The sequence below is a fragment of the Coenobita brevimanus genome, chromosome 35 (assembly GCF_032717465.1).
Source record: "Coenobita brevimanus isolate Jiangsu-jjx chromosome 35, ASM3271746v2, whole genome shotgun sequence".
NCBI lineage: Eukaryota > Metazoa > Arthropoda > Malacostraca > Decapoda > Coenobitidae > Coenobita > Coenobita brevimanus.
Window position 1 is genome coordinate 560,820 of NC_136988.1, and position 17,815 is coordinate 578,634.

The 17,815-nt window shown below is 40.2% G+C and overlaps 1 protein-coding gene across 1 annotated transcript in view; it reads left to right on the plus strand.

The window, feature by feature from the left end:
- PIP5K59B (Phosphatidylinositol 4-phosphate 5-kinase 59B) overlaps window positions 1-17,815 on the plus strand; it is a 198,714-nt gene that overhangs the window by 120,560 nt on the left and 60,339 nt on the right. The window contains exon 19 of the mRNA XM_080269673.1: window positions 10,669-10,853. Coding sequence (XP_080125799.1) covers window positions 10,669-10,853 — 185 coding nt within the window. The remainder of the gene's footprint in view (window positions 1-10,668; window positions 10,854-17,815) is intronic.

The following is a 17,815-nucleotide window of genomic DNA, read 5'->3' on the forward strand; positions in this document are numbered from 1 at the left end:
GTGGAGGGACGTATTTAAGCCTCATTCATCCTTTGCTTAGTCGTGGTTTTAAAATACCTGTATCACATTGAACTCTTTGACTCCAGGTGATGTCTTGTTTACTCTTGTTTATGCCAGACAGTTTTATGAAGCGGAGTAAAGGCTTCTTGCATTGAAGGGGTTTACTGAGTCTACATGTAACCCCTTCAGTTTAAAATGTCTGATCTGAGTAAAATCAAGAGGTGGCAGGAACAGAATGTGCAAGACATCCCTGGACTCAGTTCGTTTCATTTCATTTATAAAGGCTCCAGCGTCCCTGTATGCATTGGCCTTGGTCACCAAATGGTGGCTGTCCATGCTGTTCAGTCTCTGGCAGCCTCTGTATTCAGTCCCTTATTGCTGAGGCCACAATCTGTGGGTTAAGAAATTTTTATTAAAAAAGCATTGCCTTAGTTCTGTACATATGCTTCCTATCCCTCCCTTGTCCTCCTCCCTCCCTCACCACCAGCCCACACGTATGCCTGTCACTCACCATCCCTCTGCACTTAGCATCTCTCCTTCAAACATCCTTTGGTCATTAATTTTCCAGTTTGCATCACTAGACACAAATTGTACACTCAAAAGCAATGATTGGTGACCCCTCAGCAGACAAAGTCATGGCCAGTTCTCCACTTCGGTTTTGATGATGATGTTATTCTTGCCATCCCCTGTTTTATTAAGCTTTGGAGAAATTTTTGTAACTGGAGAGGTGTGATATAGCCATCCTCAATGTATTCGCTATGAAGGTCCTTATGTCAAACAACCAAGTGAAATTTTAAAATGTTGTTGGAGTGGAGGAGTTAACGGCCCAGCCCCTCTAAACCAAAACCAGCTCCAGGAGAATGAGAATGAATGTACAGTGAGGTGATGGGGAAGCCAGTGAACAGTGATAGATATTGTTGGTCTGCGGCTTGTATATACCTGAAGAGGACACAGATTATGAAATATTGCTGGTCTGTGGCTTGTATTTGCATGGAGGGGACACAGATTATTACCTTTGCCTGTATGGATTTTAAATCTGCATGTGAGTAGTGATGTAAACTGCAATAAAAATGTCTGGTTAAGCACATAGACATTGGATTTTGGTTAAGCACATATATTGGATTTCATTATAATTTTTGACATGGGTGGTCACATGACGTTGTTTTTTCTCTTTCTCAGAAAGGGTCAAAAGTTGCGCTTTAAGGGCCTTGAGGAGGACCCCCAAAATGTGACAGACCCGGTGCTAGTTAGCTATAAGGAGATAAAGTCCAGCACTGTAAGGTAGTGACTTGCCACCTACACATCCCTCTCTCTGTGCACTCTGCCTCGCATGTCCCTCAGTTAGTTTTGTGGAGAATGTACATCTTTAGCGCCAAACTAGTTGATCCAAAGCGTTGTTTTTCCCGTTCTTATTTTGGGTTTGATAACTAATGTAGCGTACGAACTTCCTAATTAGTTTTTGTGGCACATTAATTGCATTTTTTACATACTGAGAACAATTTTCTCTATTATAGTTTCCATTCTCTGCTTATTAAATTTTTGTTGACATTTTGGTATATGTCAAAAAATCAGTTTAACTTGATGGTTCTCTGTATGTGAAAATGGATCCTGTATTTTTTTGTTTTTTAAATTTTTCTTTATCACTTTATAAAATCGATTGCCAGTAGTGAGTATATGCAAATAAAAAAATTCTTTTAGTTTTTATCTGTCCTATGAAAGATGTTTATGACTCATGTTTAAATAGGTTTGGTAATGTTTTGTTGTTTTATAAGGTAGAGTTCTGCTGAGTGACTAATATTTCTCTCTCTCTCTCTCTCTCTCTCTCTCTCTCTCTCGTATATCCTGCTCTGCATCGTTGGGTCTCTTCTGACAAATAGTTAACTTGGAAAATCATTAAGGATTTTCTTGGTTGTGATACTGGCTGCCAAAGTAAAGGTTGCACTTTGTTTTAATCTGATTTCAATGACTGTCTCCCCAATCCTAAGATGTAATAGTATTTTAGTGATCATAGTGGGTTGGCGGAGGGTTAGTGCCCCTCCCTGTAAAACAACTAACTCAAACAGCCACCCATCCTTACGAGATTATAGCGCCTTGCTCTGGGTAGATAGATAATTATTATTATTATTATTATTGTTATTATTATTATTATTATTTATATTATGACATCTGGCTATGGATAGATAGACGGTGAGTTAGAGCGAGTTTGATGCCCACCTTTGATAGGCAGGGTTTGGTGGAGGGTTAGTGCCCCTCCCTGTAAAACAACTAGCTCAAACGGGCACCCTTTACGGGATTGTGGTGTCTGGCTATAGATAGATAGATAGAGCCAATTTGATGCCCACATTTAATAGACAAGGTTATCTGAGGGTGGACTTGTGGGCATATGCAGGGTCATCCAGTGGTATTGTAGGAGTTGTCGGGATGGCTATGTCTTCTGGTGTGGGTGTGGCAGGTTGAGTAGGAAATGAATAGATGATGTGAGTGGAGTCGGAAATGAATAAATGATGGAGGTGGACTAGGAAATGAATAAATGATGAAGTAGGAAATGAATGGTGAGGGTGGAGTAGGAAATGAATAAATGATGAAGGTGGAATAGGAAATGAATAAATGATGGAGGTGGACTAGGAAATAAATAAATGATGGTGGTGGGATAGGAAATAAATAAATGATGAAGTAGAATGATGTGGGTGGAGTAGGTAATGAATAAATGATGGAGGTGGAATAGGAAATGAATAAATGATGAGGGTGGAGATAACGCTGGCCACACTGAACCCACAGCACACAAGAAATCACCTGAAAACGTGGAAGAGGAGAGGAGAAGCCAGCTCACTTTTATATGGACAGATCAGATGCTTGGAAGGGGCAAAACATTTCAGCTCACATTTGATGTATGTTTGTTGCTGTTGGTGTCATTGCAGTGCTGTGGCGTATTAAAGAGTTATCACACGCTTAACATGTTCCGGAAAGGAGGTGGGGATGATGATGATGATCGTAATTTTCCATTAAATGTGGTGTTAAAGGAGTATAACAAGTGAGAGTAGTTGTTACATGATGTTTGGTGTCAAGGCAGGTACAAACACCATTGCTCTGGTAAACGTACACTTTTGCATGAACTAGCAGGAGTTGGAGGTGTGCGGTATTTAAAATAGTGTGTGACAGACATCATTAAACCTCAGGCTAGTGTGCTTCCCTCAGACAACAAATATAATCTGGCAGTAACTAGAATTAGGTAAAGATAACCTTAATTTCCTGACTTCTCAGATGTATTTCTATTTACCTGGTGTGTCGGGTTACATATGTTGCAAATGTCTCAGTATGTTGACCCTTGGTACAACATTGGCTAAACCTGAGTCTCCTGAGGAGGAGTTTGCAGTACCACTTAACATGTTCAGGTTTTGCAAATGGTGTCTGGCTACACTTGATCTGCATGGTCAAAACGGTATCTCACCTAAAATGTATAGTTTATGAGCTTAACATGAAGAGATGAAACATTATTAGCCATTGTCAGAACTCAGTCTTATTTCAGAGAAGGTTCTAGCAGACTCAAGGGATTCAGTTGCCCATCTCTTGCAGCCTAGTAGCTTAGACAAAGGGATGTGTAGCCAACAGTGAGGTTGATAGCAGGTGATGGTTGGCAGAGTCAGGTGCAAAAAACCTGGAATATTAGCCTGTGTGATGTTAGAAAAGGAGCAGTGTTTACTTGTCACCAGAGATTGTTTGTAGATTGTGTGTTAATTTATCTGGAAAGACAGTAGCACCCTTACTTTGGCTGGTACAGTACGACAGTGTGATGTAAGAAAAGAAGCAGTGTTTCAGTTGTCACCAGAGATTGTGTGTTAATCTCTCCAGAAAACCAGTACCACCCTTGCTTTGCCTAGTACAGTACCACAGCCAAGATGCTCCCTCAGTGCTGTCTGGAGTCAGGTTCTTGGGATCAGATACAAGCCTAGGTATATTATTAAATGTACCTTGCTTGTGAAGAAGAGGACTTTTGTTTAGTGAAAAAATCTTCTAAATAGAGTCTGACAGGTTACATGGAGGCTGTTCATTTGTGCCCACCATTTCCAGAGTTATGGTATCTGGCTGTATATAGATAGAATGATAGATAGATAGCCATTGATGAGAAACATATGGTAAAGCACATTAAAAATTTCCCAGATAACTGCAGGCAGTGGTCCCCCTGTCTACAGTAACCTTCAGATCATCTTGTGCTGTAAGGAATAGAGGACATTTCAAATCACTGTTTTATTTTGGCTTCATATGTAGGCTATAGTGTATGAGAGACGGAGGTGTGAGCTGAGAGGAGGGCAGCAAAATGGTGGGGGACAGGGCAGCATGGAGGCGATTTGTTTATGGCCACCTGTTACGGGATTGAAGTGTTTCACTGTAGGTAGATAGGTAGATAGATGTAGCGTGGTTCATCAGCAGAAAGATATTACATTTATATATGTATATGGTGTTGGTCAGAATAAGATCCTGAGATATTGTCCTTATGCTCACAACTAATTAATATTTGTTTTAGAGCACGCTAGATTGTACGTAGAATTAGTTATTTTGGCATCAACAAAGATCTAGTGCTCTAAATCTCTCGCTCTAAAGGTTATGCATTTGTTAGCAGTTATTGGAGGATTGTAGTGCTTTTTTATGCTTTTAGGTTTAGGTTAGCATTATTAAGGTATGTTAGGATACCTTAGATCTTCAGCAGAGTAAGTTATTTTGGCATCCTAGATCATGTAATACTTCTTGTACTTAAAGGGTTATCCATTTGTTAGTAGATGTAATTGTAATGCTTTATTTCCTTCCTTCATTTGTTTTGTGGTGTAGGATAGTTAACATTATTGTAGTCATCATTCAGGGGCAGGTGACTGAACAAGATATCTATACTCAGTTTTTTTTTTTATTGAGGCAAAGATGCAACAGGTTGGTGATGATCGGCTGATTGCAACATGTCCGAATAACATCGTTCAATTTCAAATAAAATACCAGGTAATATGAATCGAAGCTTAATTGCCAGCTGAAATTTCTCCCCCAAATATATGTTGCATTCAGCCAGTCATCACCAACCTGTCAGGTGCATGTCTTTGTAGCATTACATGTTTAAAGATGAGGGGCCTGCACTTGATGGCACTGTGCAGCCTACGTGGAACAGCTGTGCCATCCACCTGGGAGCCAAACTACTTCATATTTCCCTACCACACCTCACCATGGGAAGGATCTTGGTTGGACCCTAGTGAGATGCTGTTCACTACAAGGGGGACAAGGGGGTGCTAGATCCCTATACTCTACTGTACACAAGATAAAAAACAGTATCAGTGCACAGGGGGTCCAATGCGTACCATATATATTGGCTGGCTGCTGATATATGGCATGCACCTAACAGCAGGGCTACCAACGTGTGCTACCAGTGTGTGCAACCGACCTGTGCTAGGTCGGCCACTAATATTTCAGTGTCCTTCGTTTTGTGCAGTCATAATGTTTCACGGATATTGTGCTCAGATACCTTTTACCTTGTGTACCTGTTGATGGCCCCCTAGATGCTTTTGTTTACTTGTGGTTAATGAGTCTGCTTGGCGAAACAGATTGGGGCAGGCAACAGCAACAACATAATCACAAAACACTAGCTCCCTATACTACACCTATGATTATTACTGTGCTGAATTTAGAACAGTATGCAGTGAGTTAGAACAGTATGTATTGGATTTAGGACAGTGTACAGTGAAAGCTTTAGTCCCCTCAAAAATGCTTTCATACTGAGCTTCCATAATTCATCTTGTTTCTTTAAATCCACCTGTGTACAATACTGCAGGCTGTTCTGTCCACGGTATTAGTTATTATTGGGTGTGAAAGTCTTGGTTATTGCACAAGGGATTGGCTGTTGTATAGTAATCTTTGTTATTCAAGGTTTAAGATCTGCTGCCAGTCAGTTAAGTTCTCTCTCTCTCTCTCTCTCTCTCTCTCTCTCTCTCTCTCAGCCATTATTAAGTTCCTGGTAAATTAAAGAAATATTCCTTGTCTAGTTCCATTGCTTCCTGTGCGCTTGTTTTGCTTGTTTTCGTAAAGTTTTCTGTAGCAGATGTATGTTTTTGTTTTTGCATAACCCCAGACTGTCTGAATGAAAAGACCCATCGACCACAAGCAAGCACCTGGCTCTGTGGGACCGTCATACAGGTACAGCACAGTTTATACGCCATGTAGGGACTTGGAACACCCTTATGGTAGGCAGCACCTCTTTAGGGTTGGTCCAGAGTTTGTCCCAAGAGTGAGGTTCAGGGATATTGGTCCAGAGTTTGTCCCAAGAGTGATGTTCAGGAAAATGTGAAGTTTGGCTCTCAGCTTGATGTCATGGCCGCTCCATCCTGGGTAGACAGCACCACCGTGTGTAAACTGCACCCCCCCCCCTCTCTCTCTCTCTCTCTCTCTCTCTCTCTCTTAAGAAGTAACTAAAGGCCATAAGCTCATAATATTTTTCCCTCCAAGAGAAAGCAAAAACAAGATAACACAGCCAAATTCAGAATCTGTTATATGTATAAGCTGGTGATATTTTAGGGCTAATCACTGCCACGTGTAACAAAGACTACCTGTGGTGCATTTCATAGCAGTATCGTATGTACTAGCACATGTACCAGCTTCAGTACATCGGATCTGTACATTGTCAGAAGTACTGTGAATGGTAGTAGTCACCTTGGTCACTACTTTTACAGATACGGGGCTTAACCAGCTTGATATCTTTTAATTATTTTGATTTAATTGTTTTTCAGTATATTCTTGCTGTCACCAGATGGGTGTTAATGAAGAGACACACTAACAAGGAGCCTAAACCTGGTGGCACTGTGCACTCTGGGTGGAGCAGATGTGTCATCCATCCAGGAGCCAAACTCCCTTGTATTTCTCTACACCTCACAGGGGGAAGGACCTTGGTCCCACCCTGGTGAAGTGCTGTCTACCACAAGGGGGTGCCAGATCCCTACATAGTATAACTGTACTGTTACCATAGGACAGCCCCACAGAAGCAGTTGCTTACCTGTGGTCAGCGGGTCTGCTCAGCCAAATAGAGTAGGGTTAAGCAACAACAACCATATAAAACAATATCATCTATAAAGACTGCTGTTCACAGTGAATGACAGTATTGATAACATTTTTTAGCAGAAGTGGTCTCGTCTACATAGGATTTTTTTCTGTGGGTGCTGATATTAAGATGGAATTAAAATACTGTATGTACATAAGTAAATCTCTTTGTCCTCACACTCATGTATATGGTTCTCTATGTGCGCAGATCCCATTCACCTCCGAGGTACTTGACTGCAGTGATATGCCACTTGCATTAAACAGACCTTCCTGCTGGTCTGTTGAGCTGTGAGAATATATTTGTTAGCATACCATAGTTTATTCAGGAGTAAAGATGCATATAACCTGTTCCTGTTTTGACAATTCTGCCTTGTGTGCATAGTTAGGCTTGTTCTCAGGAAAGATGACATTGCAAAAGCATTATCCTCTGAGATTTAACTCTTTGTTGAATCTTATGATGCCTTGCACGTTAAGGTAAAGTAGACGCTCCAAGACTTAGGAAGAAATATATGTCTGTCTCTTTCCATTCTTTCTTTAGTTAGATATGAAGTTACTGTATAAACCTGATGCCAGGACAGTAAGTTTTGGACTAAGTGGTTAAAGAAGCCTTTAATGAAGAAAAGGTTAATTGGTATCTTAAATTGTGTAGCCTTGTCCTGGGAATTTGTATTGTTTTGTTTTGAAGTTGGGTTAATAGGTTTTGGAATGGGATGGGAAGAGCAAAAATAACTCTGTTACTGACTTTAATTAATAGAACTTAAAGTGAATTAATTTTAAAGTTAGAAAATATTTAGGACATCAGTATATCTTCAAATTGTAACCTATACGGCAGTGTGATCATGCCACGTACGTCAAATTCCACTTCTCAAACTGTGCCACCTTCTTATGACTGACTGGAAAAGTGTAATTAGCATGTGAGTTATTCGAGGTAAGTGTTTCCCGATTGTGTTGAAGATTCATTGATCTAACATTGGAAAGGCAGCCAGCAGTTCAAAGAAGCCAGGACATTCAGGACGAGGTTGTTTACTAACACTTTTAGGACGCTGAAGAGGAGCATACACATGGTGGCGCTGTGGCCCTAGGTGGAGCGGCTGCAGTGTCCACCCGGTAGATAACCCTCTTTATATTTCCCACTTCCACACAGGCAAGAGTTAAGCAACATCAACAACTACTAACCCCCATGGAGAAATATGCTAAGAAAGGCCTATAGTAAGTCCTTATTATCCGTTGATATATTTTTTTAAAGTTGATTTTCCACTTTCCTTCCATTTATACTATATTACCAATTAGATAATGGAAAGTGTTGTGGTATATTGGAAGACATCATCAACATATAATAAGGACTTACTGTTATTATACTGGGCCATATCAGAGACATGATGATCGTGTGAGCCAAGGCAGTGTGAAGTGATACATCTCCATGCATTTGTGCAGTTGATCAGAAATGTATATCTTTGCCTTTGTGGGTGATTGATGGTTTTACAGTGAGCAGTGTTGGTGAGGGATGCTTTCTTGTGGTGGTACCAACATAACCAGGTGGCTCTGCTATCTGATTATACAAATGTCCCACAGCTCCCTCCTTGTCCCCTGCAAGGAGGATGGTGGACTGCAGGAAGAGGGTGCATCAGTCTGCAGTCCACTGGGTTCATGTTGAGATGAGCCTAGGGTTGCAACTAGTACTGCTACAGTGAGCGTTTTTGTGGTTTGCTAATTTTTTTCCCCCTTAAGCAATTGTTTTTTAATGGATCAGTTAATGTGTTATATGAGGTGTTTAGAAGGGAAAGCTGGTATGCAATTATAGGAAATGTTCTGCTTTTATTTTTTTCCCCACATACCATATCTGCTTTGTCTTCTAAGTGCCTCATAAAAATTATCCTTTTTCCTGTGGTATTGATTTGATAAAAAAAAACATAATGCATGCATGACTTTACAGATGATTTTTTTTTTTTTTTTTAATAGAAGGAAATTTGGGAAAAGTAAATATTGTACGTGTTTATGTTTGTGCAGGCTACAGCAGAACTCTGGCATCAGTTGTGCCTTAGATGCAACTGATTGATAGATGCAACTAATTGATGGCTACAAGTGATTGATAGATGCAGTTGATTAATGCACACCCTTCATTTGGCACAGGTGAAACTAACTGTACATACCATCATCATGTTTCACCCTCGAGTAAATGGCTAAGAAAATTGGAACCATTGTGATCAAATCAGAATCCTAATACCAAAAAATTATTGTAAACTCATCCATTTATGGTCATAGCTCTAGATACATTTTCCTGTCATTCATACTTTAGGCATGAAAATAGAAATACTGTATATGCAAATGAATATATATACGTTCAAGTACTCCTGATCGGTCTCGGTGCTGGTAATGTGCAATACTGCATATCATTTTCAAATATAAGGATTTTAGCAGGTGGTTGACAGTTTAGGAATAGGGTTGATCTTTCGGGTTGTCCTAAATAAATTAGCATATGAAATTTGATAATACATCCATCATCCAATTCTATGTTGCCCCATGAGGAGCATAGGAGAAATAATAATAATAATAATCCTTTGTTAATAGTTTGTAACACTTGCACCAATCTCTCTACACTTCTGCTTTTCCACCTCCCAGTAGTACTGGTCCTCAGAGTATTACATGTTAAGGAATACCCTTGCTTAGATCAGTCAGATAGACGTTTAATATAAGAGTGTTGGTGTGATGTAGGATTTTATTTTTGATGTGCATTAGCAGCTAGAATTTCAAATTATGTGTGTAGAGGAGAGAATGGGACTAATTAACCTGAGTGTGATGTTATATTTATTTGGTGGGATAAATATTGTACCCAGAAATATGATTGTTTCCTGGGCTGTAAGTTTCAGTTTCAATACTTCTCCAGTAGCATATGTTAGATGTAAATTTATGCATAATTTCTTAATCTAATTGTTCTGTTTCATCAAGGTTAATTTGCAAGGTTCTTAGTTAGAAGACTACTATAGCAGTTATGAATGTCTTGGTGTTAGTTAAAGTTTGATTTGTTTAGAGTGTCACAAATCCGGCACATCTTCACCAGAACAACAAACAGTGACAAGCAGTGACATGCCACCAACCTTCCACCTTGGTCTGTACTCTGGCATGGTACTTCTTTATACTAATATATAACATAACCTGCTAGTGTACATTAACCATGTAGTGTGGCATGATGGCTGGGTATTGTGCCTGTTCCCACTTCATAGTCTTTTACAGTTAAGGTACCCAGGTGTGGTTTTTCGTGGGTGTGGTTCACTTTTGTGCGTGGCTGTGTTGGGGTGGTTTGTTTTATATATGTATGTTTCTGTGTGTCTGTGTGCATTTTTATGTGCGTCAGTGTTGGGGTGTTTTGTGTTTGTGTGTGTATATGAGTGTGTGTGTATATGTGCATCCATTTTGGTACATGTCAGTGTTGGGAAGGGATGTGTGTGTGTTTGTGTGTGAGTGTGTGTATTTGTATGTGTGTGTGCAATTTTGTACCTATCATTGTTGGGATGGTAGGTGTATATGTGTGTGAGTCTATGTGTGTGTGTGTGTATGCATGCACACGCGCCTGGGGACTAACAGGTGGGGGTGTTGTGTACGCAGCGTGAGTGACGTGCAGCTGGAGCCCCTGACAGACTCGCGGTCGACGTTGAGTGTGGACTCTAGTGTGGGGCCAACGCCCGCGCGCACCCTCACCTGGACCCCCCCGCTCTCGGGCGAGGGCAGTACCCCAACCTGGACTGAGGGAACTCCCAGCTTTACTGAGTCCTCCTCTAGTGGAGATTTAGGTATGCTTGCTACTGCTTCACTCACCCTGCTACCCTTCACTCTTTTTATCACACTCACTATCACCATATGCTCAGGTCTAAATCATTATTTGTTCAGTAACTTTATCCCCAGATTGTACCGTGCTCTGTCATGAGTACTGCGCTGTCCCGTAAGTACTATGCTGTATCATAAATAGAGGAATAATCTGTAACCCATAATATTGTGTACAGCATATAAGCTTCAGTTTTGTGATATTGCACCTTTAACATCCATTTACAGTATGTATCAGTTTCTCTGCTGGAAAACACATTTTGGTTATTCAGTTCTTGATTTGGGATTCCTAATCATTTAGTGTGAAGCAAGTATGAAGCCAAAGTTGGTTTCCAGTGAGCAGTTTGCTGTCACAGTCTTATTATCACTGGTGTAGGAAGATTCGTAGCACATCTTCCTTTGCAGAATATTGTGTGTGGTGGAGCTTCCTATTCCCCTGTATGTTACCTAAAGATTCCTCCTCATCATCATCACTTAAAGATTCCTAAGTCTGACATAGTTTAAATTGGTAACATACAATAGGATATAAGGTTACAGTTGGCAGAATATGTCTTCAGGGAAGAAATGTTACAAGAGCATCTTCCGCCAGTGAGAATATGGCTACAGTACAGTATAGATTTGTATATTTCATCACAGTGCCCCTTCCCCCTGCATTTTGGATGTCCCTCCCATTGCCCTTGTTATGCTTAGTCACTGTTCATTATTGCAGACTTCATGACTGATAAAATTTGGTTCCACTGATCCTCTGTTTTTTATTCTATTGAGTATTTTACAGCAATATGAAATTCAGTATCTTGCAAAATGTGCCTACCATCCATGAGCCTCCATAAAACAGTTCAGGATAGATCATGTTATCCACTGGTTTGTTTGGCTCATTTTATTTATTAATTTATTTCTATGGAACAAAATGAGTCCCGTTAAATATCTTCCTACCGAGGGTCTTTTACAAATTTATTCTCTCTTGCTGTTTAGGGATTTATACCTGAGTACAGTAGCTACTATAACTACACACTTTATTTTTTATTGGTTAGTACAGTATACAATTGCTTTCTATTTCTACATCACATGCTTTTAATGCTGCTGCACATACTTTGAACTATTGGTCAAAGTTTGGTCAATTCAGTTTACATAGTTCTTTAAAAATTACCATGATTTTTCTACTCTTCTGTGATACACTGAATATGAATTTGAAAGGTGGTGGACTGACACAGTAGCAAAGCACTTCCTGTACTAAATAAGAAGCAGAGACAGAGATGTGTGATGCTGAGTGCAGTGTTAGTTGTGCATGGCTGGTCTGGCTCCCATCCCTTTTAAATGCTGGAGAGCCACAGTAAACTACCTACCTACAACTATAACTGTCAAAGGAATTATCTGTGTATTTATTTAACTTCGTCTGTGACACATTAATTGCTGTCTTTGTTAATGAGTTGGTTATAGAAGCAACAAGTATGTGTCTTTGCTTGCAGTACCACTGTATGCAGCCTCTGTGCAATGCAATCATCAGTAGAGCTAAATTTTAAGCTTCCGTCTCCTTTAGATCTCTTAATACAATCTCAGCCTTTATGCCCCAGTCCTGGGAGGGGTGGTTACAAATAATTCACTTCCATTTCACCCTGTCCTTTGCCTGGTGTCTCCTAAATTCAGAAGTAGCCATCATCAACTATAAATTACTTTCGTCCAGAATACATATAGTAGAAATACCAGTAATACTAATGAGTTATGTCTTAAGTACAAAAGAGCATGTGTGTTTTATTTCAAAATGATATGCATTACTGTCACTAAGAATGTCAGTGTGTGGCCAGTGTATGCATGTGCACTAATAATAAAAAAGAAGAAGAAAAGAAAAAAGAAAAATAAGGTGTATATCAGCAATGTTGAAAATGTTCGATAAAAACTGATATGATTCAAAAGGCAGTTTGATGAGGGAGGAAAAAATTATTTCCCTCTCCCCATACACCGTAGCCCAGTACCTTTCTTTCCGTTGTGTTGAAGCATAGAGGAATTAAGGGGAAGAATAGTATATCCAAAATACCTGAGGCAGCTGAGAGCATTGTTTTGCTGTATCATTTGTAATTTAAATGAATCCATAACTATCACCATACGAGGTTAAACTGACGGCATGCATAGATTTACGTTAAATACTGCATGTAATAGAGTTTTGCATGTGGTTAGAAGTACATTACTTTACTCATTTGTTGCATGTGGTTTGAAGCGTATTACTCTACAGTACTTAACCCATATACTGTGTAAAAATTATCCTCTGCTTCCTTTGAATGGTGGTTTCTTATGCTGGGACGCTTTACCTTGCTTCTTGAAGTTACTGTCCATTGCAGTGTTGCAGGTGATGTTGCATTATAGTTTTAACCAATCTTCCCTGCTGTCTTCATCTTTACTTTTCATTATTGACCAATTTGTTTTCACCTGACAGAACCATTCTCACAATTTGAATATAAAATTGTGGTTATAAGGCAGGAAAAATCTCCATGGTTGCTTGTCAGATCAACCCTTCAGTCTGACTTAACTTGGCCATCAGTCTAGCAAAAGGGGTAAGAGATCTTTGTCAGGTTAATCTCCTCAGTGCTTGTCAAATCAACCCTTCAGTCTGACTTAACTTGGCCATCAGTTGATCTGAGAGGGGTTAGGGATCTTTGTCAGGTTAGAACAAGCACTCTAGAGTATGTTTTGTTGGCCTTATTATCATGCTGTTTCTTTATTCACACTGCATACCACACACAACTTACCTTTTTAAAACTCCTGCCATTCTTCATATGTTTGCCCAACACTTTATCAATGTTTGTTTAAATTCCATGAAGCTAGACCAATGATATTAAAAGGTACTTACTGTTCTTCACATATCTGCCCAACACTTTATCACTAGTAGGTACAGTACCCTTGCGTCCAAGACGGTAATACTGTCGCCTGCGGGTCCCGTCTAGGACAAAAAAAATGTCTTGGACCAACAGAAGACCTTATGGAAAAAATTAATATTGTCACAAAATCTTTGAATAGTGCCACTAAAAACATCAACCTAGACCTATTTTGGCACCAAAACAAATTTCCTCACCTTGAAAGTGTGTGTTTCTGAGCTTATCTCCGGTTTAGTATCCTGAGGTAGATGGCGGTGCTTCAAGGAGTTAGCAGACGGTTTCCTAAGCATGGTTACGTAAGGAGAGGTAATAACCTAGGAACAAACGCTGAGTGCAACACACAGTATGTCCACAATGCTCTGGTGAGAGACAAAAACAAGTCCCGCTTGCATGTCACGTGATCAGATGCCAATATTTAATTGGACAACATCTCAACCACATCACTCTCCCAGGCACGGGAACCATGTTGGACCGGATGAGACCGTAATAGCTGTATCTTCTCAGATTGGGGCCGTTATAAACCGTTGGTTCTGTATTGGACGTATGCAACCGTATTCCAGCAATATTTTGTATTATTATTTGTGATCTCTGTCTCGGATGTGAAACGTCTTGAATAAACCCGTCTTGGACGCGAGGGTACTGTATATTTAACTTCCATGAAGCTAGACCAGTGATATAAAAAAACACTTACCAGTCTTCGTATATGAGGCTCCTAGGGCCAGAGGGACGTAACCCATGCTAAGTATACTGTATTTTGAGATATTGGAGAGTCGTTGGCATAATGAGCCTGAACCAAAAACTCATCGTAATTATACCAAAATGATTGTCTCAGCAAGTACTTTTCACCCATTTATTTTGGAAAAAAAATTTGTAATGGAGTTTTTTTTTTTATGAGGGGGAGTTTGCCCCCCCCCTTCCATGACAGCCACCCATAAAATATTCCTGAATGGAAAAGCTAGTTAATATAAAGTATTACTATTATGAGTATAGCAAGTTGTCAAAATCTTATTCTTCTGACCTTTAATTAATATTTTTATTGCATTTTACTTATGTTTTTGTTTTTGAGACTTGAAAAGTATACTTACAGATTATCTATCTGTCTATTGCCAGACGCCATAATCCCGTCAGGAGTGGCCATTTGACTTTGAGTTATTTGTTTTACGGGGAGGGGCACTAATCCTCCATCAAACCACTTCTTGACATGTAGGGAGCACGTATGGGTTGGTTATATGGTTACCTCCCAGTGTTGTAAATGGTTTCTTGGCTTACAGGAAACCATTTGGCTTGTCATTCATTGTAAAGCCACCTGTACAGTAAAGGAAAGAAAAGCAATAAGAAGTGACAGGAAAGATGGGAGGAACAGGAAGAGAGGAGGGCAGGCACAGAAAAAAAATTATAAAGGATAAGGAAGAAGTAGGCAGCACTACATCAAGTGAGTGGATGATGGTTGCCACCACCTACCATCAGTACTTACAGATGATGAATATTATTTAAAAATATGAAGTAACAAAATTTGTGTGCTTACACTTCCTTCAAGGCCAATGTACTCAAGTGGTTTGATGGGGAGGGTTAGTATTTGAGGAAATCATCTTCCGAGTCTGACTCACTGTCATCATGGGCCATGGCCCCCTCTTCCTCTAATGCATGTCTGATTAGCTTGCCTAGTATAGGCTGGTCCATTGTCCCTTTTCATCTGTCACTGCGTTTTTCCAAGTTTCTGGCTTCCTGAGACTTGTGAGTATGCTGTGTTGTTCATCCCTTTCCCTGTCACTGTCACTCACAGCAAAAGGTATAATCCATCCAATAAGGACAGAAAATAAGAGGAAATGGCGACAACAGCCTGGCCACTGACGTCTCATGTGTTCACTGAGATGTGCGGTGTTGGCTGGTGTGCGGTGGGTGGCTCGTGATTGGCTGAGCAGCGGGTGCGTACCGAGATAGGAACGCTCATTGGTTGCCCGGGTTCAGAGGCATCCGCCCCTCTGGCCCTCGTATGAAGAGTTAAACGGAGGTTTTCCGTACGTGAAACTAAGCAATTCTAGCCTATCCTACCACCTGCTATATGGTCGATCTTTGCCTGAAAAATCACATCATGTCGTACAGGAAGGTTTGAACTACCTTTTCCCAGCAGAATGTACATTTCTGCCATTTCGAGGGTTATGCCCCTCTGGTCGTAGGAGCCTGATATCTGCCCAACACTTTGTCAATGGTAGGTATGCTGAATTCCATGAAGCTGCACCAGTGATATCAAAAAACACCATCCATCCATCCACCATCGAATCCTATGTTGCCCTATGAGAAGCGTAGGAGCCCGGGGCTAGGCAAGTTGGTCCTGTCATTTAAGATGAGAATGGCCAGCCTCACTCATCCCTGAGTGGCATTACGTGATCAGTAAACCCCAACCATCCCTTGGATATAAACCTGCACTGGCTCAATCCAATTGGAGCACCTTAATTACCCACTAAACCACCAGGCGCCACCATCTACGTATATATGCCCGACACTTTATCAGTAGTAGGTAGGTTTATATTCCATGAAGCTAGAACAGGGATGTTAATATGCCTTACATCCTAAATTGTGCTCTGTACTTACATATTCTTTTGCACGCTGTATTGGGAGAAAATAATGCTTGATTTTACTATATAAATCTTGACTCTTCCAACCAATAAACTCTTTACTAACATGTTCCTGTGCACACTGTATTGAAAAGAAATAGTGCCTGACTTTACTGAATAATTGACTCCTCCAAATCCACCAGTAGACATTAAGCTGACTAGGATGGTACAGGATAATTTTTTCAACATGCAGACATGCATTATTGAGAGACAGTACTACCTTTATTGAAAGAGACTGCTTTATTGAGAGACTGCTTCTTTTTATTGAGAGACAGTGCTTCCTTTATTGAGAATCAGTGCCACCTTTATTGAGAAACAGTGCCTCCTTTATTGAGACTACTTCCTTAATTGAGACAGTGTTATCTTTATTGAGAGACAGTGCTTCCTTTATTGAGAGGCAGTGCTTCCTTTGTTGAGAATCAGTGCTCTTTTATTGAGAGACAGTCCTACCTTTATTGAGAGGCTGCTTCCTTTATTGAGAGACAGACAGTGCTTCCTTTGGCAGTGCCTCTATTATTGACAGACAGTGCATTCTTTATTGTGAGACAGTGTTTTCTTTATTGAGAGACAGACAGTGCTGCCTTTATTGCCAGACAGATGAGAGACAGACAGTGCTTCCATCATGAGAGACCATGCTACCTCTCGACAGTGCTTCCTTATTTGAGACAGTACTACCTTTATTGAGAGACAGTGCTTCCTTTATTGAGACAGTACTACCTTTATTGAGAGACAGTGCTTCCTTTATTGAGAGACAGTGCTTCCTTTATTGAGAGACAGTGCTTCCTTTATTGAGAGACAGTGCTTCCTTTATTGAGAGACAGCACTTCCTTTATTGAGAGACAGTGCTTCCTTTATTGAGAGACAGTGCTTCCTTTATTGAGAGACAGTGCTTCCTTTATTGAGAGACAGTGCTTCCTTAATTGAGACAGTACATCCTTTATTGCAATACAGCTTCCTTTTAGCGTTGGGGTTGTGTGCCAGTTACCGTAAGTCCATGTTATATGTTGTTTATGTGTTCCACAATGTTCCAAAATACAGTATCAAGAGTTTTATTTTTTTATTTTCTTATTTTTTTTCATATAACCATTATTGTAAATTAGGCAAAACCAATAATAATCTTACCCCCTTCAGTCCGGTGACTTATTTTATACTTGCTGTATCCAGTTTATTTTATTCACCTTAGACCTTTTAAACAGCGAGAATTTGACATATCATTCAGTTACTTTCTCACTGGAATCTATCTATCTATCTATCTATGGCCAGATGCCACAATCCCATAAGGGATGGCTGTTTTGTCTCTGAATTAGTTGTTTTACAGGGAGGGACACCAACCGTCCTTTAACTCACTTGTTAACACGTAGGGAACACGTATGGGTTGGTTATGTGGTTACCACCCAGCATTGTAAATGGTTTCCTGGCTTACAGGAAACCATTAGGCTTGTCACTCAG